This window comes from Bombus vancouverensis, chromosome 9 (assembly GCF_051014615.1).
Source record: "Bombus vancouverensis nearcticus chromosome 9, iyBomVanc1_principal, whole genome shotgun sequence".
NCBI classification, from domain to species: Eukaryota; Metazoa; Arthropoda; class Insecta; order Hymenoptera; family Apidae; genus Bombus; species Bombus vancouverensis.
The window spans coordinates 10,168,075-10,193,822 of NC_134919.1; the positions used below are offsets into that span (position 1 = coordinate 10,168,075).

A 25,748-nucleotide genomic window follows, 5' to 3' on the forward strand; every position below is an offset into this window, starting at 1 on the left:
TTAAATTTAAGTTATGGTAATATTATAAAAATTTATAATACGAAAATTAATAGAATCGAACATATACAGTGGCAAACGTATAAATAGAAAAAGTTCTTATACTAAATTTAACACGACTTAGTTCGAGATTACTATACGAAAACTAACTAACTAAAACTAACCAAGTACTTACTTATAGTACTGCAAAATACACGAAACGTATACCTATTTATATGTTTGTCAGTGTACAGTATTTAAGGTCCTTAATTGAAATAGAAAAGGTAATGCAGAACATAATTGTCATTAATCTGTCAAAATATTCTCCTCCTTATATTAAGATAAATTTAATTTATACCGATGTAAGAACCCGTTGGACTACGCTAAAGAGCATAGAACCAAACATGTAGAAAGTATTTAAAGATTTTTATGCAAATTGATAAGGTAACGCAGAGTATAATTATCGTTAATCATTCAAAATATTTTCTACTTTTCTACCTTCTAAATTACGCTTTTTGAAACATGCAAAATTAACGAATAAAATAAGAACTCTACATGGACATCCAATCTAATCTACGTTGTAATGAAAGCTGTGTAAGTTTATACCTAGCACGATATAATACTCATTAATCTTGCAAACTGTATCTAACCGGAAAACAATCAAAACGCGACCTGCCGGATAAATCACTTTCCATCGATATGGCGTCTTTGAAACTCATAATACTGACATTTCAATTTTACACAGAGATTACAAAGGGGAAGTTTGAATACCGATGTCATACGTTACGACTAGCTTTGATAACTATCGCGTGGAGTTTCGAATGGAGAGAAATAGGGATCAGAGCGCAAAACAGAACGTAGCGCGGACAAGTTGAAAAAATTTTTCAATCGGGGATTAACGTGAACGGATTCCGCGGTATTTCGATAACGTGAAAAACAGCTGTCGAGGAAAAACCATTTGGCATCCCGATATCGATCGGCTGGTATATTTTATCCAAAACGTCAGAAAGCGTATAGAAAATTCAATGTCGATCCCGTGCAGTATAGTTTATATCGACGAAACATGCATATTGTTTGTTTCTATTTTTTTATCTTTTTTTTTTTTTAGTTTTGATATTCTCCATAAACCTCGGCTAACAAGTTTAATCGCGATAGCAGTGGCCAGTTAAACGAGCATGTACGGTTCGTTCGCGTTTTGACTTCAATGGAAAGGATCCATGTAATATTAATTTTGCGTTCATTTAGAGACGAAATGTGAAACCACATTAATGTACTTAAAAGAAATATGAACTGTTCTGTGTCTGGATAAATGAAGTTTGTTTTGTGTGATTAACACGGTACTAAAATTATAAATTGACGATAATCTACAATGATAAGAAGTGAGATTAAATCGCAAATAAGTCTAACCTATCTATTTTATATTATAATAAACCTTTCACGTACTTTTGTCTCATTAATCTCTTAATATTCCTTCAACTACGTATTGTTATCGATAGGGTCATTAACTCATAAATATACAACATAACAAATAACAGATATATACAAATCTGTGATATATGAGAAATTATAATTCCATGATATACACTATTCGAACTTAATTGTAACTAACTACTTCAGTTTGACCACTTCGTGATATTTATATATATATATATTAAAAAAAAAAGATGGAGGAAGTACAAATATACAGAGAAACTCAAACAGAGATGATTAATGTGGAAAAAATTCTATTGACGCAACACTTTCGCTCACGTTGCCTTTCTTTACCAGATTGCAATCCCAACCTTACAAATGTACCTTTAAAAATGCTACAAAACAAGTAGAATTATTTGCCACGTGTACGTTCATTCTCTCCCTACATTTGTTGAAAGAAAGTTGATTGGAATCAGTGGCCCGAATAGCTGTGACCCCTCTCTTCGTAAGTACTCGACATAAAGTAGGTAAGCACAGTTGACATCGTTTGGACGATATCACTAAGGGGAGACGATAAAATCAATACGATGCCTTATTAACCATAGAATTGGAAAGAAATTCTATTTGGCAAGCAGATTTAACCCACTCGCTGTCATTGAACCAAACAGAAACCAGATAGGTCCAGCAACTTGTTTGATTATTATCACTCCGCCATTTGGTCCAAACGCACCTTCATGCATCACGATACATTCTTCGTATATGTTCATTCTCCATTCTTCTTCTTTCTTTTTCCCCTCCTTTTTCGACTCCAGACAACAGCGACGTGGCGCCCTGTGTACAATGTACGCACGCGATTTCACGTTGGTTTTTCCTCGTGAGGTTCGTTGCATATCGATCACTTCGCTCCGCCCTCGCGCGCCTCTATCTCGCATGACGTGTCGCGTGACAATAATCAAGGGTTAACTCGAAAGGAAAAAACGATAATACGCGCGTTCCGAACGTTTCGTTTGATCGTAGTTATTTCCCTCATCCCACGGGTTCCGTTTCCCTGCGATCCGGGCGAGAAATACGCGCGCCCTGTCTTTTCCCTTCTCTCTTCTACTCTCGCGCGCGTCACGCTCGCCTTTGTCTTCTCTCTTGGCCATCCCAGACGGGCTCTTTAATTAACTTTACTTTGTTCGGGTCAATTGTCTCGCTCGTCGAGAAGGAACGAGTGCGTGCTTCCACCGGCAGTCAACCTCGAGCGCGATCGACGCTATTATAAAATTATTTCAGGAATTGACTCGCGAATCCGACACGTCATCGAGGCGGAAGATTCGTTTGGTTCATTCGTTTTTAACAACTGAATGCTGCGGCAATTGAATTTGTTCAGTTGCTATCGGGACGTTTATATACAGAATTTATATAATTCACGATTGGACTGAAAGACGCAAGAATTGATAATTGAATAGATATGTAAAACATAAAATAGTATAATATAATAACTTTTACCCGCAGTTTATTCAGGATACAAGCCGGATGAGAAATGTTTTATGAGTAAGTTGCTCGAAGTAAGGAAATCCATAACAAGATTGAGTTGGAGAAATTTTATTTCTGTGGAAAGTGCATTTGGAAATCATTCGATGAAGCCTCTCCTCCGTAAATATGATACGTTTCTTCTGGTCCGAATCACGAATTCATAATCGTGAGAAGGTTAAAAATTTCGTGAAAAGATAGCGTAATTTGTAGGTAAAACTTCGTCGTTATAACGTAAAATTCTTAATCCAAATCTACTCGATGAATTACAGCAAAATTATATATATACGTACATTTTAAATACTACATTCTTATATCGTTCTAAAATGATCTTTGCATTTGCAATGAAGGAGAACGACTACTGATACGAGTCGGAAATTGCGTTTTAAATTTTTTAATTCATATTGAATTATTATCATATTTTGAAATCACTGATGCTGAAACCTCTGGTATTAATTTTTACTTATATATTTCATATCTAATAATTATTATTAATAATTGAATCGTTAAACGTTACTATATCAAGATGCAAAATATAAAATATAATAATCACCAGAACGTTATTCGTAACTAGCAATCTTTGCTGGTCGTGCGATTTTCATTTTATGCTGGATAATAACAGATATTGTTAATTCCATTAGTGTTTTAAAATAAGAAGAACAATATACCGAGGTGAAGTTTCGCGTACGAAGAAATTAACGTGATTTGTAACAACGATAACTCTTGAGGGTTGATATAATTACGACCAAAATCATTAATCAAGTGTGTCCATTAAATAATCTTAGAAAATTCCTTGCTAAACGTAAGATTTTTTCTGACGTCGCCGCGTTCGTCAACGCGGTGTACATAATATTCGCTATGTAAATTGAAGACAAGTTATGCAGTAGATTACACCCGTATCATGACACACTTTAGTCTAGACTAAATAATTTAGAAATCACCACCACTTCCTATTGCGTGAACATCCCACCCTCGTCGTCGCTTCGCTTTGCTCTGTTTTACGATAACCATATAACGGGTGTCTCGAACTATCATACTTTCCTCAGCTAAACAACTCAATATCATTAATCCACGTCACAGTCTTGTCTACGATAATCAGTGTAATTCTCGTTAGCTCATAATTCCGGAAAAATGGAATGTAAAAGCATTCGTATATTATGGAGCTTCTAGTGTGTCAGAGGAGTAAGCAGAGTATGGTACAGTTTTGTGTTTTTTGAAAGATTGCATATAATGTTTCATCGTTTCATTCATAAAAAAAAGTATCTTTTCAAAATGTTTGCTTCTTATTTCGAATGTTAGGCAAAGTCTATTAAAAGTGGTATAATACGACAAAAAAAATGAAATTAATATATAAAAATCAACGAAAATATAAAAATTTCCACCGAATCATTATCTGTCATTCGTATTTGTAACGTTATAATTTGTATCTGAAAATTAGCCAATTTTGTATGAACTTAACAAATTTGTACTACTTGAACTCTTCGATTTGACCGTAGCAACCAAAGAAGCGAAAAATTCAATGAAAGAAAAGTCAAAGAAAACCTTAGTATACGTAGGTTATGCTACCAGTGGCTGGGAGCCTTTCACCGGAACAAACCAGTCATACTATTGCATCAGGCTTCCCATAATTCCCACATACCGAATATTAATGTCATTCGGGAGCAGGCAATGACGTTAACAGCACTGTCAAACTAGATTTTTCGCGCAAAAGTAAAAGCCGAGTTAGTGGTTATTTCCGAAATTGCCAAAAAATATCCGCGAAGTTTCACTTTTGCGGGCTGCAAAGAGGCGAATAAATCTCGTTCAGGGTATATATGACGTTATGAATTATGCGAAGAGGATAGCATTGAGCGGTAATTGAGGAGGTAATCATGTCTCATCCTCACCCACACCTCGCCAGTACTCTGACACCGTACAACGATAACCCTATGCATAGTTCACACTTCGTTCCTGCCAATTAACGTTCGCGGAAGATATTTTGACCAACGTTAAGGCAGTCAGGTCAGGAAACTGGCCGCGGCTAACGATTCCCAAACATATTCTGTGACTCTCGTAGAAATTTCGCGATAACGTCCGTCGCGTCGCATCGCTGTGAAAAAGTTGAATGAATTCGGTACACAACCCGGGCGGAAATGTGTGTGTACGGTGATATTAAAACAGTAATGAATTTTAATAAAAGTCTTGATGTTATGCGAGCTCGATATACGTGGCATGATATTATACCCGAATTGAGTGAATTTTGTGAAGGTATGTTTGTTCTGTTTGATAAGACAAACTTTATACTAGAAATTGCGCCAATACTGTATGCAGTTCTGAATTAGTCAATTTAAATTTTCGCGCCCTTGGGATTGTCTTAAATGGATACTGTTCGTCTCTAACTTCCTGCAATGACGAAGAAAGATATTGGTGGAGATCAGTATCCTTTTGTAAATTTCTTTCCAAATTTCTAAAACACACGATTCCCCGAAGTTTCAAGGATTGAGAGTAATTGTATCGGATCGATTCCAGTTCCTAAAACGATTATGTGAAATCTGTACTCTGAATAACTGCTACAACAAACTAAAGTTTCTTAAATTAATCATCTAGATTCATTTCTGTTTCTGTATTCTAAAGTTGATTTACATTGATCTTATAATAGTAGAAATCTTCTGTTTCTGATATTTATCATACAAACGAAAAAAAAACGGAATAAATATATATTACAGAAGAATACATATTCTGAAATGCTGAATTTCTCAAATGTAGAACGGTCGTTTTCTAAATATTTATATCAGAACATAGAACAGTGGGGAACAGTTATAGTTCGTAATGTAATGTAATGAAGCGAACGCGACTGTTTTTAAAGAGGTGTAGCAGAGTTTAGAGAATCAGGAAGCAACCAGCAGACCGGTGCTCATTAAAGTAAAACAGAGTTAATTATCTAAATTGTTCGCTCGAGTTTGTTCTTGCCGCCGGAATCCAAGATGTGCGAAGAAATAGACTCGCCTTGCCAATTTTCTTCCCAACTATAACGGAGACAGTTTCACTTTATACACCTTAATCGACGATCAATTCATCTGTATAATTATAATAACGATACTATTGAAATCAAAATATTTCAAATATGTAGCAATTAATTATAACTCGTTAGGATTCTCGTTTCGTACGAAAACAACTGTCCGATTATTTTCTTCACAATGCTCCTCAAAACCCTAGAATACGTTAGTTTCACTGAATAACGCGAAAACAATCATAAATCAAAACAGAGGGGAGACCGTATAGCAAGAAACGTAGCAAATCCCTTCAGAACAGTTCAAATTAATCACAAATTGCCGGCAACGTTATCGTTCCTGAAATCGATCATTCGCGAAACGACCAGACAAGACATATATACTTGCTCCTCGCAGGCAGCGTTCTGTGTATCGAGTAATTATAGCACTTAAACTATCCTGCTGCAGCGAATACCGCGAGATTGAGTCATCGTACAGCCACGTGAAGTCTGCCACTGTGAACGAACTAGTCAAGGCGAGTTCACAATCGTGAAACAAAGAGTAATTCCTCGAAGTAATTTCGTTTTCTCGTCTCGATCGAGTCATCGTGATGTATCATGAATTGAAAATTATGTACATACGTGGGCGGAAAAGAACGAAAAAGAATTACATTTTATAAGGAATTGGCGCAAATGGCTGTTTTAATCCAACAATTATCACATTTTTAAATAGCTGAAAAATATCATTTATTATAGGTTCTGTAAATATATATATTTAATAAGATGGTGTGAAGTTTTTTATGCAAATGTAATGATGTATCAAAGGCTGAAAGGTCCTTGAGGAGGTCCAGGAGGTCTGTTTGAGAAATTATTACGTCCTAAGTATGGATAATCTCGATAACGAGGTAGCTCTCATGTTATGTAGTTAATAACTCGAGGTGATTCGTGTGAAGAGTGAGTAAAAGTCGAAGATAAATTGTAATTTGTTATTCACTTTATATATTGTAGTTCTAGTTCTCGTTATTGTTAGAATTATTTGGTTTAAATAAAAAGAGCCTTAAAGGAATTAATATCGTGTCTTCGAATTTTTTATTTTTTGGTAACATCGTAGTTGCACGTAATTCCTATTGACAATTCATAACCTTTCATAACCTTAATTCATAGCCTTGGGAAAACCTTTGGGAAATTTTAAGGCAGCACAGATGGGTAATTTCCGCGATATACGTAAAATGTCCGTACAAAGATCCATGAATTACGGACCTTGCATGCTTCATAAGGAAATTTATACACACGAGACACCAGAATACAAATCATAAAAAAAAAATTTGCATAAAATTTCACCGCTTGCAAAAAACAAAAGAAAAGGTACAAAATTTCGGTAAAATCGTCAAAAAATAAAACATTCTCGACTTTTCTCGAAATTTCTATTGAATTTCTATCCGAACTTTACTAATTTCTTCCAAAGTTAATCTTCTAAAATATAATCTGGTAAATATACAAAGCAGTACGAAAACTGTGCTAAAAGAACGTTCGATTGTTAAATCTGATCAAAGAAACAAAAAGGACAAGACAAGGAACAGAATAAAAAATTGAATTAAACAGGATAATTTGAAATTTTTAGCATGCAAGCAGGTGGATTATTGGGATTGGAAAAGAAGCGTGAAGAAGGATCAAGCAGATCCTCGAGAAAGGGACAACCGCGGAGCTGAACATTTAATAAACCACAGTCTGTCTCCGATGTGGTTAACTTTCCTTCTCCCAGGACATTCTCCGGCATCTATATATCCATTGGCTTGGCTTGACGTGGAAATTCATCGTGGTCACTAACTATTCCAAACTACCGCTACTTTCTGCACGCTACTCTAACTATCTTAAACTGTCGACCGAGTAGACTAGCTAGACTGGCGACCGTGAATGCAGTTGAAAGTATCGGAAGAGATGACAACAGAAAAGTTCTTTGATAAAAGTTACGTCAGCCAGGGAGTCAAAAACACTTTGAATTTAGTGAAATTTATTTTTCGGATTCGCATACCTATGGCATCGTTAACGAGAAATATTGTGGAACTTGGAAATTAAATCGCCGATAAAAAAGGGGAACAAGGATGTTTTTAAAGAAAAAAATTGCGAAGACTGGAACGGAGTGTGTTAATTTTTCATTTGTTATCGAAATTTCTTACCAGTTTCATCGAGACAATTTGCAAATTTCTGTGATTTTTATTTGTTAGAATTTTGTTAACGAAAGGAAGCAATTCGAACTTCTTCGAATTTTGATCGTTATTCGTGATAATCAGATTATGAATATTTATATACTTACATCAGAAAATGGAGAAAAATGAGTACAAGTGCAAAATATCAAAACTAGAAACGTAATAAAACGTATTTTTACTCAAGTATCACTTTCTTGTCATTATCCGTAAAAATATGAATTTTTATAAACATCCACCAGTCTAGTGACGATATGAACGAGGGAGTACATTATTTATTAATTTCATCTAATATCGATACGATCTCTGTAACACACCATGATGATACGAATCAACAGCAATTTTCTATCGATCAAACACGTTAGACAAAAAAGGAAGGAACAAGGAGGAAAATTTATTTTTTACCGGTATATTATTATGAGCTTTTGCATGTTACGATTTAAGCACCCGTAATAACATAATAATGCGTCTAAAACTTATCTCTGTGTAATAACGTACAGGAGCTAATCTCGGAAATTAAATCTTAATTCCAGCGCGCTGAGGTCCTTCGTTGTTGGCTAAAAAGTATTACAAAAGGAAGATTCGGTAGTGATAAAAATATTTACGTTGAAATGATGTCAATTTTGGAAGATTCAGACTCGTTAACGTTGATTCCTCGTCTTATTCTATATATTCACACAGAACAGTACATATCTCGTGAATGTTCTGCTTGCAAAAGCAAACAATTTTCTTACCAAACAACTTTTTTACTGCCGACATTTAATTTCACTTTTTACGCATACGCATAAATAGTAAAGTTTACGTTCGAAAATATGGCATACTCTGCGTGAAATATTTTACGTTCAAGCCACTGCTTCCGCGACTCAGAATTTTTCCCAGCTTTGCATAATACTTGATATAGCTGACCAAGTGCAATAAAATCACACGTGTTTGAAATAAGAAAAATGTTTGATTAGCAAGAGAACGATAATAAAACGCTGAAACGCGATTTTATTTGATCTCTTGTACTCCGCAGAATCCTCTAATTGAACGTTATTCCTAAGACGAACCTAAGAACAGTACTCAACGTCTCGAAGTGGCTGGATATAATACGAGCACAGATCGTAATCCAGCTACACCATGTAATCTCACTTCGTAACGACTATCCATAACAACGGTATATACAAAACGACGATTGGATATCGCGATGTGAGGACAGAATTTCAAACCGTGGACAATGGTTTCAAGTTTGTCCACCCCCGACTTCAGAGCAACGCAAGGTTAACTGACCGATGTGTCAATTTGTTTTTTCATTGCCATGAGATGAAGCCGGATATTTAAATAAACTGGTCGCGTTTTTGAATTCGATTCATACACGAGGATCTCTACAGTCAAACGACTGAAAAATTGATGCTTCCAAATCGTTCCCGACGCAACGGTTTGCTCTATTGCATTTACATCTTCGGTTCACAACGTTTATCACTCAACAGAGGGTACAAAAAAAAAAAGTGGGAAAAGTAGAATTGGAAAAATAGAAGACAAAAAGTCGTCCTTGTTATACTACCACTCGTAAGTATTCAGGTATTTCGGTTGATTTATACAGATTGATGGTAAATTAGCATCACATGCGGATAGTTACCACTTAGCAAATTGTCTTTAATTGTTTCATTTATGTTTTCCAACTGTTACTGCCGAAAGAATAAAGAGCAATTTATGAATAGCGGAGTTTGTAATATAATCTTCTATTTACAATTAAACACGAAGACACAAATGATCGGCATTAATTTTTGTAATATAATGTAAAGAGATATGCCTTTAATCTATCTCTTCGTATAATTTATCTACTGATTATCAAAACGCAATACGCTTCTGGGAATCAACGAAAGTCAAATCGGAACATTTGAAAATACTGTTTCGTGATAAACTTCCATTAACAGATACTTCGATAGGGCGAAAAAATAATTGCCGGCGCTTTTTCTTTTTAGACTAATTATGAAAATAAGCATAGCAAACAGCTTTATTCTGCTGTACGATTTTGTACGGGTTTCTGTTACCATAGTAACGACATTCTTGCAGCGTATCTCTCGCTGCCAATTTCACATTGTGCATTCAGGATGTTTTACGACCCGAGTCTTTAACTCCTACTTTTGACATTCCGAATTTCCTTGACATCGCTCTACGGCGAAATTGTCTTCGTTCGAACGTGCTCGTTATACCCGGGTACAATCGAAACGCAAGGAGTGCTGACGTCGTTGAAAGCACGCTTCGGCTGCAGTCTTACGTCCTTCGAAATAAAATCATGGAATTGAAGCGGTTAATTATACGAGCGGTGCACTGTCTTCACTCCCCGAAAGCGGGTTTAAATTGAAATGTGTCTACAGAATACAAAAGGGAGAGGCTGGGGTTCGCGAGTATTCGTAAGAAAACTCAATTCGCCAGAGTGGAACGGTGCGCGGCTAGCCGCGCCTCTGTCACGCGAATTTACGAATTCTGCTTCTGTGTCGCGAAACTTTACGACCGTACGAACATTCAAGGAGTAAGTCGCTCCTTAATTCCGAGCTCTAAGCTGGCGAGGCTCGTGTACGCGAGCCCACAAATTTTACCAATTACATCTGTCTCAGAGAAATGGACATAAGTTTCGAATTAATTTCTTTCGAAAGAAAAAAGAAAAGATTACGAGTTTAAACTTTAAAATAAACGACGAGAATACAAATTACGTTGCAACTGAATATGTTTAAAACATCATGTTTAACCGTTTACCATACTATTATGTTAGTAGCTACTGTTATTTAATAATCCACCGTCTGAAGAATTGAAATTAAAGTTAAAATGTAAATTAAACTTCGTACATCTTCCCTTTATCGAACTGTAACTACAATCCTAAATAAACCAAATGATTACGATGATTTTGGAAATACGGCGAGAGAAAGAGTTTTCACAATGTTCAAAGTCGTGATTGCACACATAACTAAAATTAATTCGTCCTCGTTACCTTTTTTTTTTGTAGCTCTATAATTGAAAGAGTTTCTTATCAAGAATCGTGTCAGCTAGCAGATCAAACTTATTTCCCCCGATCTTTCATCTCCTTTAAACCTCCTTTTTTCTTTACTATTCGTTAATTACGATTTGGATAATTTAAAACCAGATTTAAACTGCGTAAAATTAAACCAGCATCGAGAATTTCAATAAAAATGCAAAGACTTTAAGTTGCGACCTCGTTCTATGAAATCACGAATGGCACGATTAAAGCCAAGTCGAGAGGAAAAAGGATCAAAGGATTGAATCTTTATGCTACACGCATTTAAGCATTGAATCACTCTCATTGGTATTCTCGAGAGTATATTCCAGCCACCGGCGTATCTTCAAGGACAAAACCAAGTCATAATTAATCTCGCTTTTTACAGAAATCTCGGATAAAGTACCTATCCTCGATATTCCACGATTTATTCACACTCGTGAACTTCTAACGATTCTCGAACCTCGAAGGATGGGTGTCGCTTCAAAAGACGTCGCTTCAGGGTCGCACGTTTATAAACACGCCTTAAAGTGGGATTCCCTATATGCGTCAGACGCATTTATACAGACATGGTAGAGATTCATGTTTCATGGTAGAGAAAAAAAAGAAATACGAAGCGCTTAGTATCTCTTGATAGGTTCGTCTGTCATTTTTATTTTGTCAACGCCAATAAATAAATAAATAAAATCAAGCAAGTAAAAAGGGATAAATATATATACTAGCTCACGAAACTAATTAAACACTTGCTAATTAACCCATGTCAAAAGACGACATACAATTCGCGAGTTCTTTCTGTGAAGCCTACGATATTTTTATCGAATTAAGAATGTATCATATTTTTGTATATCATTCAAATATACATAGCTTGCGAAGCTACTTAACGACCATTGATAGTGATTTTCTTCACGTCTGTGAAGTATAGAAATTTAAATATAAGTTGAAACCGATCACTGCTGATAACTTTCGGGAAATATTCTGGAGCATGGAAAATTTCTTCAGTGGGAAGATATAACTTGGTAGTGGATTTACTCGACAATTATACGTATATTTCGTCAACCGAAACTGGGATCCACTGCTTCAGTGGTGGTCTCTGCGACTACTCGATTCTCATTTAAACTGCAATTACTGCTTTCTCACTTTCTACGAAGTTCCTACTACGATTCCCTGACTTGTTGAAGCCATACCTTATCGTAAAACGACTGCCAGAACTGGACTACGACTCTAGAAAAGGATTCAAAAGATTTAGTCTCTGCATAGTGCAAATATTATTACTACGGTCAGTCATCCTTGAAAGATGTGAAATCTCGTACATAGAGATAAGACCATAACAGAGATACGTAAGTGACGCGACGTATCAAGAATCCGTACGACACCGATGAGAACGAAACGAGAATTCGTACGGTGTACAGACGTCGTTCCCGATGGGTTAATCACGATAGTCGAGTCTCAAAACGGTGTTTATGGTATTTCAAGATGTTTCGTACAACACGCACAATACATTCATAAAAAGTAGCTATGTCTACCTATTTATGTAGTTTGAATAGTTTCGTGAACCTATGTAAGTATGTAAGTACCTACTGCATCCATAGGCTCGCGTCTGATATTCATATTTGATCGAGCAATAAATTTGCTCGTTTTTCATTTACGTGTACCTACGTTTCAAAGATGTTATGAGAATTGCTCCTTAGATAGATTTTATGTAGAAATAATAACCTGCCATTTTAAGAAAATATGAATGTACTTATGACACAACCTAGTAGAAAATTCCGCTTTCGATTACAGACAAAGGATAGAAACAGAACGTAATCGCTAATTATTCATGAGAAAGGAAGAAATTGGGTTCGTGTGACGAAGTTACATGAATTCCATTCAGAACTAGTGGCATAGTCTGTGTATGCCGCTCATCCGGTATGCGCTCGGTACACTCCGTTACGTGCCCAGCACCAACCAGGTTATAATACGCGTCGATGTAAATTATATAAGTGAAACGCGCGATACGGCCGGGTTTACCGTCTCCTGGAACACCGTCACAATGCGTTGCCGTGATATAATGGGCATACCGTGCGATTTCTGGAACACCAAAGTTTGTGGCTCGCTTTTTGGCGCTGGAATATTCATGGTCGGTGAATCTGTGCCGACCTTTATCAACGTCCTAGTCTGGTCCGTGAGGGACCTATCGACCAATTCCGGAGAAAAACCGTTACTCAAAAATATCCGAACATTTGTTCTGTCCTCTTTAGCTCAAATATTCTATCTAGCATTTTTTCCTTATATCTTTTCCTCACTGTAATGTCATTTTCCATTATTTCAATTTAACATTGATTCGAACGGTATAATAACAGCGATGAAAGTATGTTGGAGATTGCAATCAATAATTGTCAGAAACTTGCCAGATATTTGAAGTAAAGGAATTACGATAAATTACTTTGGTTATTTAAAAATTAATGCAAGTGAAATATATGTTCGATGGAATATTGATATCGATGCACTGAGCATAATTGAACACCACGATCTACTGAAACGTACCAATACTATTAATGTTGGCATACACAACATAACCAACCTATTACCACGACCTTTGATGCGTCTAAGATCGATACACATTACTAGCTATCACTAGTATGTATCGCTACACATATTCTACGCATCGTGATTGGACGAGGGAAACATATTCCTGAGATGATGAACCGCAGAACCTGAACAATATTTAAGAATTGACTTGTGGAACGTTATTACTCCCTGTGGAACGTTATTCTCATTGCAATTTCATGGAACGATTTCTACCTTTATCCATCGATCATATTAACAGATTCATAGGGCAATGATAATTTCTTAAAGTTATTATGTACGATGTAACATGAAATTCCTACGAAAGTTAACTTAATTATTTACGAACCTTTGCACCGAAAATTTAGAAAAATTCTTTTCGCGCAATTTAATCTGTTTATATTAACGATAATCATTTTTTTTTTCTTAGTTGACCTGATCTGTATGGAACATAACCTTTATTACTGAAATAAATTAGGAATGAAATCTGAGATAATTGATGGGAACGAAAAAAATTGGATGTTACTATAGTAGAAGAAAAAATGAATATTACATCATTCAAAAATATTATATATAACTTTTGTTATCAAACGCTAGAAGACAAAAGTGTAATTTCGTTTAAACGTAACAGTTACAATTACTTTCTGACTCTATTCTTATTGTTCTTATTACATACGGAATGTTACGCACTGGTAATACTCATTCGTCTACAAATCTAATTTCTAAAACCATACACGTTATATAGATATAAAAAAAGTAACATAAAATTTTGAGGTATAAATAAAATAAATGTACCTATATACTAGAAAACTCCTTCTAGTCAGCTCCTGTATTGTACAATCCTACACTATTGCGAGTATTCAATAAACTCGAGTCTCAAAAGTATAGTTCTTAACATATACCCTATTACGTACACTTGCGCAACATCAGCATACTGTGGAAATTGCAAAAATCAGAAAGATTACTCAAATACCTTACAGGAATGGATTTCGTATAATTTTCTATCGGATTTTCTTCTAATATCATAGCACATATATAAAATCAAATAATAATAAGTATAATCTAAGAGAAAATTTGTATCTTGTTAACTTGTGGCATTCATTACGTCTTTTATTACAGCTTCTTCAACCCGTTTAACATTATTATATATTTTATATTAAATTGTACATCGGTTTCGAAATTTAGAATAACGAAACGAATCTGTATCAACAACATTACACAAATAACCTAAGAAACAAGCAATCAATTCGTAGCAAGTGACTTCTACGGCTTACAGCACCTTACTACAGCATTACATTTTACATTAAATCAAGGCGTAAATCCGTTACTATAATATTTGAAGACACAAATTTATACTTTCCGACAATTATTGTAGTAAGTTCTCTGCAGTAAGATAGATTACGTATGATATAATTCTATTCTAAAATACAAGTTTATTAATATTAAGGCATAGAAATAGCGAATGTTCGTTCTCATTAAACTAATTTTAAGTTAAAATTTCCAAACTTAAGTTTGTCTCAGAAACTTTTCACTTATATCACCTAGCGTATTTCTTGACTCATTTTATTAGTCCTTGCTAAATCCACGAACTGCAAATACCTTCTTCTAAGAAACAAACGAACCGTATGCGACATACAAACCTCAAGCGTCTAAAAAAAAAAAAAAAAAAGAAGAAGCAATATAAAATTCAACGAAACACCTGATTGAAATCGCGTCAAAGGACGTGTTTTACAAAGAATAGCAAGAAGGAAATCGACAAAGGTGGCTTCCACTTGTACCCAACCTGGCCGCGCCATGCTAAGTTCCGGCAAGCGATACTACTCCCGCAACTGGAAATTGTCTGGTCTTCTTCTCTCATTGTTAATTCCCTGTTCGCGCCGTAAAAGCAACGCTTTCGTACACACGGCGACTTTTCTCTCAGCTAAAAGGGAAATCCCCCGAGGCCTTGGGGACACGGAGTGGTGAAAACGAGGGAAGGACGCAGCAGAAGTTGTCACCAGGAAAATTTCTCGATGGAACGAAATAAAGAAACGAATTCGACCTGTGTGTACACTATCGTTCGTAAATATCCGAATATTTCGGTCGATTCGTAGCACCAATACAGGAAAGTCAGTAAAATATATCAATTAATGAAAAACTAACAGCAACACATCACTAGATTGTGGATTTTTTATTTATGAGAAATTTAATTGTGAAAAAATACGCAGAATGCATATAATTTTCGAAGATGCGTAAAATATCTAAAATATAGTGCTTATTATAGTATTTAACAAATAAAATAATCGTCTACCTAGGTTTGACTATTTCAAACATATTTGCATATTTGCACAAATGTTGCATTAGCTTATTCGAAAAGTTCGTAAGGAAATTACAAATAAATTTAACATTCTGTTAAATGGCATATACGTTGTATCTTTGCATGGTACTTTTCCAAAAATCGTTTATGCTAAATATTTCCTAGCCTCTACGTATATATCTACAGATTTGCCTCGTGCTTAACCAATCGTGATAGTCGAATCTCATTAGAATGCTAATGGGATTTCGAAATGTTTCGCAATGTATTCATAAAACGTTTCTACACAGGTGTTGGTATACTTTCGCGAGTTACTGTACTCGATATGGCGCACAGAAAGGGGTGAATAAAATAGAAAAAATTGAAAGACGAAGGTGGAGAAGAAATGGTAAGAAGAAAGAAAGGGAGAAAAGGAAGAAAAGGGAGAACAGACTCGGAAAATTCTCCGACGCCTTTTCGCTAACGCGGCACAAGGCACTGATCTTTATGGGTTTCCATATTTTACGAGAAATACAAGCGTAGTTTCTTCGGGTGGCCCGAGGCGCCTACGCGACGTATTGTTCCGGTTTCTATGAAACGTCGCTACGCTATCGGCTCGATTCCGAACATACAAGGGATGGATCGTGGAAGAAACGCGTTTATGATACTTCGAACCACTCAATCCGGATGCTCGACGGATCGATAGGATCCACTTCTTTGACTATCCGTTTGTAATGGACGATTCTTGCTACGGTATATAAGGCGATATACGGAGTTTGTTTTACACAAACGTGAAAGTCAAACTTCTCGACAGGATGATCGAAGGGAGAAGTTTCCGTTTGTAACAGATAATCGAGACGATGGAGTCTTTGTCACTGAATAATTGGTATACAGATCCTCGAACGTACGTAAAGCACACTTTCGTCAAGAAGTGTTAAGATACTTGCTGGTCTCGCATGAAATGCGATAATTAGCCTGATTTATTAGGTGAAAATGTTGTATTCGTGCAAAATAATTATATGGAACACAGGACAAAGATTTGTAGAAATGTTAATAGAATCGTGTGAAGGAATACACAGAATAATGTGAATAGGATTATAATCCTAGTAACTGTAAGAGTAGCGAAGATATCCAAACAAATTTTGTAGAATTCTTTCAGAATGCAAATGGTTAATTAAAGACAAATGAATGGAAGATTTCGTTAAAATCTACCAATAAAGATTATAACTTCGAATATGTGTACAACCGTAAAAAAAGAAAAATTCCAGTAAGCATCTCATTTAGCAAGCAAAGATAGCGATACTTAATCGAAAAATTGTTTTTTTACTCATTTCATTTCCGACACATTTACCCTATATTACGAAGGAACGAACAACAAATATTTAAATTAAAAAAATTCCAATCATAAAGTGCACACAGTACAAAGGTACAAGTAGAAAAATCCTGTACCATCAATTTACCAACCTGCGTTTATAATCTTTCATACATCTCATTGTCAGTGATATTGTCCGTGATATCTTGCCTCATTCGACACGACGTATCGTGGACAAATGTTTAGCTGCAAAAGGGTTGCAACCTTTTAGCGTGGGAGAGCACAAAGTATTCGTGGCGATGAACACGCGCGAATGCACTGCGTTCGCAATAAGGGAACGGCTGCAAATTCCATTTAAACAGAGGGCAGGAGGGGGTTCAATGTTTGCAAGCTGCGGAGCTTATTGTATCTATCGGTCTACCAACACTGACGACGCAATAGCACACGTACGAGGTATTTGGCGTGAATATAGTCAAAGTGGAAACACGTTTTCTCGTTACGAAGCGACCTCATGAGAAAGACTTCTTTCTCAAACGATATATCGCGGCGTAATGCTTGTATCGTGCGCATAAAAGCACGCCTAGTACACAGCGGGACGTAGCGCATTGTTTCGTCTCAGCACGAACCGCTTGTTAAAGTTAAAAATATCCGGCGGAGGCGCGCAACGAGAAGAGAACCGAAGAGAGGATCGTCCGGAGGAGAGAATGAGAGACCATACCGACTGGCAGTGTTCGTTCACCTCAAGTCATCGTTCGACCACTCTCGATTCGCTCCAGCCGAAGGCCGTTCATGCGAATTCCGCTACTTCCCTTGGTAAAATATTTGCCTTAATTTCGAGCGTCGGCGGCGCTCTGGAGAAACGAATCGAACCCAGTTACAGGTCTTGGGTGCACGCAAATGCTGCGCCAAGTCGACGTGCAAACAGATGAAGGAACACCTGATGCGCGGTACGCTTCTCACGGAGATACTACAAATCGAGAACCTTATGAGCTGCTGCGAGTTTATGGTCTGACGCGTTCTCGAGCAAATGGGTGAAGAAGATCTGGCTAATTAAGTTATTCTTGTCTTTCGAGTTTATTAAGTAATTTTGGAAACTTTTAGTCCTATATTGTGATTCTTATGACACGATCAAGTTGCGGATTTTAATGTGTTCAAAGGAGATTTAAATGAACGGTAAAAACGTATGTGCCGTGGCTGCAAAAAGTATTTTTGCATATTATTTATTATAGGTAGATTGTGGATATTCATATAGATATTTATGAGGATTTTAAAAAACGTACAGGATGCACATAACATGGAAAAATGTACGGAATATTCAAAGCATTTAGATATTTAATGGAGTTGAGTAGAACAAATCTCTATTTTTAACCATAAAATGTTTTAAAGTATATCAAAAGGAAAATCATATTGTTTGACGAACAGATTAATATTTCTCTCAATATTGATCAATGAAATTTCAATACTTAATCCGGTAAACGTATCTGTATTTTTTAGAGACACTGAAAATCTAATCTCTAGTTAGAAGCATACAACGTGTTCCATTAGTAGAAGAGAAAAAAAATAAAATTCCAGGAATCCCATAGACGAACATACGGTCCGCCTCCGGGACGAAACGACTTCTAGCTATGGATAAGTTTCTTACGTTTCAGAACTCTGAGGACCATCTGTTGCTCAACTTAAAAATGACATCCGGTGCCATGATTCCTTCCCCAGCTATTCCCTCATTCTACCAATTGTAATAACACTTCGCCATCGAATTATTTAGGTCATTGACTATATGATACCAGACAGGAAAATCTGTTTGTGATAAATATTAAATGTTTAATATTGTTTTTGATATCGCATTGATCAAACAAGAGAAAGAATTGCAATAACAGAAAAATGAATATTAACGGAAATGAACTGCGATGATTTTGTATTCTATGTGTCATTACAATAATTTGAAAAAGTAATACATTGAGAAATATTGGAAATAGAAATGTAATTTTCAGGTTTTTATAACACAAATATACAGTTTTCAATGAACTTTAAAATATTGCTACAGAAGATAATCTGACAACTGTGACTAATTAAGTCATTTAATTGATTGCAGAACAAATTTTGTGAATTGGTTTGTATCTGTTATTTGGAGTCACCTTGCAGTCAAAAATTATGTTTTATGCTAATTTTGCAGCTTTCATTTCATTGAGACACGCGTGTCATTGGAAAAAATTTATTGTTCGTGGTTGCTGAAACGATCATATTACAGTAATGACACCATATACCGAGTGTATCATTGATGATACGGAACAGATATCAGTATGATTAATATCAAACCAAAAACAAATATTAAATTATCTAACTTCCTGATGTTTCAAAATACCATTTAAATTCAAAAAACGAATCCGAATGTTTGTTTAACGTTATCAAGGATTGAAAATTTTGAACCTGGATTTGTTTGAAATATTTCATTCAAATTAAAATTCAATTCAATTCATTCCTCGATTTGTAATATTATCAATATTGTACTTGCTATAAATAACAATAATAACTGTCTATACGCAAAATGAAATTGCTCATGAAAAAAGAAAACCTGTTCACCAAATATTACACACGCATATAAATAAAATAATATTTCATAAAATATTTTGATTGTACATATACTTATCACGTTTACCCCATAAATAACCGACATGAAGAAAAAAAAAATCGGCAGAAAATTTTCGATACAGGTTACAGATTCAAATTCCCTCGTCCGAAATCTCATATCCGGAATAATTACTTCCCACGCGTTTTTCTTTTTTAATTCCGAAAGATAATATTTATTCACATTTCCTGTTCGTTCCTCCGGAATTTATCATATGCACATACACTCATAACCGACAAGAAGAGGGCTCAACTGCTTCCCAACAGGAAAAACAGGGGAATCATTGGCGCGTAATGGCGTTAATGTTAAACAGAATCTTCAAAGGCTAACAGCAACAGAAATTACTTTATCATTCTGAATTAATTATTTGAATTAGTTTCACGTTAAACAGGTTTCAAAGAAAACAGCATCTTCTTCATACTTATATTAGGTTGTCCGAAAAGTGTCTTTCTTTTACAGACACATCTTTACAACAACGCATCTTTATACAAACATGAAACCTAATCTGTCACACGTGATCTTTATTTTGATAGAACAAAATGGATCATACGTAATTCGATAAAATAATATAAAACGGAAAATGTTGTGCATCCATTATTTTCTTATAAAACGAAAGAAACTTTTCGGACGACGTAGTAAGAATGGAATTTGGCAAAAATGTAATTTCGTTGAAACACAACAGTTACAATGAAAACTCTCATAAGAAAAATGATCCCTGTTTATGTTTGTCTGCATTACAAGACTCGATTCTCGTGACGTTGGTAAAATTTGAAACAACTCGGAAAATGTATATAGGAGTTACAAGATATTTACCACAAACATGTATTTACACTAAAAAATCAGCATACAGCTAGAATAGTTTGCTCAAGTATAATAATACCCAAGCGTTAAAGAGATAGTCTCACTGAATATTGAGATTTATTAATACAGCGAATAATAAACTGTTCAAATACTGCGATGTATATACTTTCAATAAATATTTTATAACTTTTATACACATTTTCAAATGCGTTTCAAATTTTAATAATACGAGCGAGATAAGTGCGGTAATTGTGTCTCGTTACGGCGCTAATGAAATTTCAAAATGTTTTGTTACATGTTAAACATATATGTTTGCGTAATATGTTTGTTATATGTTGTAATATGTTGATAAAAAGTTTCTACAAGTATTCAAATACCCTATTACGTATGCATATTTGTGCAACACCGGTATACCTATAGAGAAACGAGGAAGTCATTGGAGCGTAATGGCGTTAATATCAAACAGAATCTTCGAAGGCCAACATGGTCGTTATCATGAACGAACGTGTATTGTACACACAAGCGTAACCAATCTACCTGTTTGCACCTGGCTGCCATCGACATGAATGGAACTTAGCGGGACTTAACGTAGGCATTGTACGAAAAAAAGTGAAAGGCAAGGCCACTTGCTGGCAGAAGCTGAGCCTTGGTGATGAAAAGAGAATGAGAGAGTGGAGGACGGAAACTGAGAACGGCTTTGACATTGGCAATGACCGTTTCAGTTACGCGGTTGACCGTGTAGCACCACGACTTTCCAGGGAAGAACAGGTGAAATGGAACAGCGCAGCGCGAGGAATTCATGCGTTCCCGATACTCCAAACGAACGAAACAATAGACGAATTAGACGCTTATGACAGCGATGGAGACTATTGTTAATCCGTGTCACATCAAAACCATTGTACATTATATCGACATGTGTAATCTGATTTCACATGCTATATTCTCTATTACATGGCACTCTATTTTGCAACTACGAACGCAAATGTAAATATATACAATATATATGTACGTATGTATCATGGCTAAATGTGATTTTGTACGGCTTACGATTTCGTATTGCTTTAAACAATGAACCGCGATGTAATAGGATAATTTGCAATTTATACGATAATTTGTAATTTATAGGGCAATCTCGTACGAAAAATTGAGAATAAGTGAAATTTTATAAAATGTAATTTTCAACATATACGAAAGAGTATAATAACTTTAATAAAAATATCCCTTGTATTTTATCCAAAGCTTGTTTTCTCGCTCATAGGAGTTACAGTTTACTGGGCAAATACGGCACATACGTATAAGATTTTTCTGAAAATACGAGAAGTTGAAGGGAAATAGAAATTGATCCCGAGTTAGCTTTCGTTGCAGACGTGATCGAGATAGTCGAATAAAATATTCTTGTGGAAAGTAGTGAATGAAAGGTTTGTACGTGTAAAGAAGACCATTATCCTTCACGTTTAAAAGACGTAGAATCGAATTAATTGCATCTTCTATTAATAGGTATAACGTAATCTGTGAATGAATATTAGGAAATATATCACCAAAAGTAATGTATATCGTGTTACTATGTTATATATGTGTTATATAAATAATGTATTGGACAGCAATTATACAAACTAATAACATAATATTAGTCCTCTAGTTAACATTCTTATTGATATCTTTAGTGTCTGCATAAATTATTCAAAATTGATCCATTTTCTCTTGAAAGTTTCTTCATTGACTTTAAACTATATTTGCTGATATAGCTTAAAGCATATCGTGTAATATTACCTCGAAAATTTATTATACCTCGGGATCACAGAAAACGATGAACTCACATTTATACTCATAATTTAATATATTTCAGTAATGAAATGTATTTTTACACTAAATGTTTTCCAAAATATCATTCAATTCCCTCAGTTCACGTATAAATTCATTTTACGAAATCTAAATTTATAATTCCAATTTATAATTTTTCTACAAATTTTTATGAAAAGATCGAATAAAGTGTATTTATTGTACTTTACACGAATAAACTCGATTTTAGAGCCGCAAATCAATGTCAGAAACCTCTAGATTCGAGCAAACAAGCGTCGTGTCGTGGGACAAAATTAAAAGCTGTACGTTCCACGACCGCGAAAAGGTTAAAAGCTGGACCGAATCATATTTCTCGGTGATAAAAAGAATCGTGGAAGTTCGGTGCCGAGCATGGAATGAAATAAAAGCTGTGAAAATCGAGTTCGGGGACCAGCGGCAGCAAGTAGTTTGTTGAATCGATCGAAGTGAAAACTAGCCCCAAGCGAAAACGTCCTGACGATTTTTGTCGCAGCAACAAGTTGGTGGGTGGGATCCATTCGGCCTGCCTTCGAAGCTGGATACGCATTATTGTAATATTCAGCGAGATGAATTCAAAGCCGCCAAAGGAATCTCCGGGGGATTTAATGTAGATCAGTCCATTTAACTAAACGTGAAACGCGATCCGTGGAAGACTGGGCGCCTCCGGTTATAGAACTCACCTTTTTAAACGAGATCGCGTGAAAAATTGACTCGATCGTCGAGTGAATAATATCGAACGATTCGTGAAATAAAATTTCTAGAAAATTTCTTCCGGTTTTTAAAGATATTTTAGACGAAAAGCGAGAAAAATATGATGCATTGTTTTTTGTAAAATTTATTAATAAATTTAATTGGAAATGGGACAACTTTGTGTGTATAGTGTGATTTTCAATTTGTGTGATTTTTTGATAAAATTTAACAACAGTATAAGGGTATTGTCAAACTTCCATAGTCGACTGAAGATTGAATATTTTAAAGAAATTCAGAGGGTTTTTGCAGAAAAGCAAGAAAAATATTATGCAGTAATAGAAGGAGGTACGTATGATGATTTTTTAATATAATTTAGAAATAATATATAAAACTTTGCCTGTATCTCTCAAAATCTACATTATTCGCGGAAAATTAAATATTTTAGTAAAATATTCGCTTTTGATGAAGATTTGCAGAAAAGGTTTGTCCACTGATGCAATAATTGTTTTACGTAGTCGTTACATTTCTCCTAAATTCATAAAAATTTTTCAAATTCTTTATATAGTTTGAAGAACCTCATGTTTCACTAATTTTCAATTCTTAAAATAATGCTCCTACTATTTGCATTGAAAATAATAAAACATATGGTTGTAACATAGACTTATCTTGTTTTTATATCTGCATACTGCATAGTATATCGATATAAATAAGAACAGAACGAATTTATGTTGTCAATCTACACGGAACATGAAGAACAATGAAATAAAGATAATAAAAATGTTAAACAAATATATGAACTAGTACAGAAGTATCTAACGCAAAAAATTGGGCAATTTAACAAATTTATTTAATATCTAAAAAAAACATCCGGAAACACCGAAACCCTTCTACGGAAATATTCATCTAATCAAGTACGCGAACAATTGCTCCACTAAAAAGTGAATAATCTCGCGGAATTAATCTCTCGCTATCTTAAACGAGAAAAGATTGACAATTTATTCACACAAAAAAACTTTTGTAATAGCAAATTTTCTCTTTTATCGGCTAATTATACTTTCCTTGTGTAATCTAAGGTGTGGGAACGCTGCAAGAAAAAAAGAATCGAGTCGATGGACGCAAAGAAAAGAGTCGAGTGACTCTCGATTTTATGTCAGCCAGCCTCTTTTATTGCGTCATTAATTAACAGAATGATGTGAGATGGTGCGTAAACCTCGCCATAAAGGTTTGCACACGGAGAAGGCCCTAAAATTAAATGATTCACTCGTGTCGACAAAAAACCTATTAGAGTTTCTATTGGTAATTTGACGGTGACATAAAAATAAGTTCCGAACGTGATAATACCACTTAACACTAAAATCCACGTAGAGTCTCATCCGATTTTGTTATGAAACGTAACTCAATTTTACATAATACTAAGCAGATAAATTAATCCAAATAATATATTAATATATATTAATATGTTAGTTATTATATAAATTAATAACAGTTATATTAATATAGTTTTTATGAAAATTCTTCGCTAATTCAAATATATTTAGAGTTCAAAATTAAACTGTTTCACCATTCGAAGTTTTTCGTCCTCCATTATACATTTTAAAACTACTTTACGGAAGAAAACACGATATCATGAAAGACTCGATCATAACCTCTGCTAACAAGGTTAACCATGCAAATTAAAAGTAACCTTCATGGACCGATTGAATGCGTCAGAAACGTGCAACATATTTTATTTCGTCGTATTTAATTTCATTCGGGATTCTCACGAATACAGAATATACTGTGTTATCTTGTTACAGTAGACAATACTTGACACGTCGCAAGTCTTTCAATCGTTACGAACTAATGAACAAAAAGTACCCATCTGTGGTATATTTATTTACTTCGTTTACGCGTGAAACGACTCTATGTGTTAAAGTAAATATATGTTTCGCCAAAACACGAATGTCGAAGGACACATAACACGTTCGAATAGAGAAACAACGCGCAACGAAACACATTTAATTCCAAACGAATGCGTAGTACGCGTGAGAGAGATGGACAAAACGTAAAAAATTCTTACCTGGGACAAGTCGGAGTCGTCGCGAATCTTGGCATCCATGGTTACAGTGGCGATGATTCCGGTCGCAGAGACGATCAGGATAATCACCGCGGTGAACAGATAGTTGCCAGTTGACGACATAGTTCCCCGTGAAATGTTCACTGAACCGAACAAAGAATGTCACACCCGAAATTCACCAATCCACTATACGAGACGGTAATTTCGTACTGACGACACAGTGAGAATAAACGAACGCAAGAACGATTGAAGAGGATCACGGGTCGATATACGCGCTCCTCCGGCACAACGACGTCGTCGATAGGTCGAGAGCGCGATCGAGACTGTTTTGAAAGTCAGCGACCCAACGGTCGCACGGCACGCGCACTGTCCGATGCACGCGCGTTATTTGAAATAAAGAAGATGCTTACGTGCTCCGTCGACCACGAAACGACAGGCTCGTGGAAACCGAACGACGAGATCGCTCGGTGTCACGAGAAATCAAGGATCAACGCACAAGATGAGTCACGAGAGAAGCGAACGTACCGACTGACTCTCTACACTCTTTTCGTAGGACGT

General features: G+C 35.5%; 1 protein-coding gene across 4 annotated transcripts in view; it reads right to left on the minus strand.

Annotated features, from left to right (window-relative positions):
* Nucleotides 1-25,746, minus strand: part of Fas1 (fasciclin 1 Fas1 domain-containing) — a 385,067-nt gene extending 359,321 nt beyond the window's left edge. The window contains exon 1 of one of the 4 annotated variants that reach the window (XM_033346503.2): nucleotides 25,194-25,746. In XM_033346503.2, the coding sequence (XP_033202394.1) occupies nucleotides 25,194-25,313 (120 nt within the window). In that variant the 5' untranslated portion in view covers nucleotides 25,314-25,746. The remainder of the gene's footprint in view (nucleotides 1-25,193) is intronic. The other 3 variants (XM_076621242.1, XM_076621241.1, XM_076621243.1) reach the window with 3 other exon arrangements.
* Between the last annotated feature and the right edge of the window lie 2 nt (nucleotides 25,747-25,748).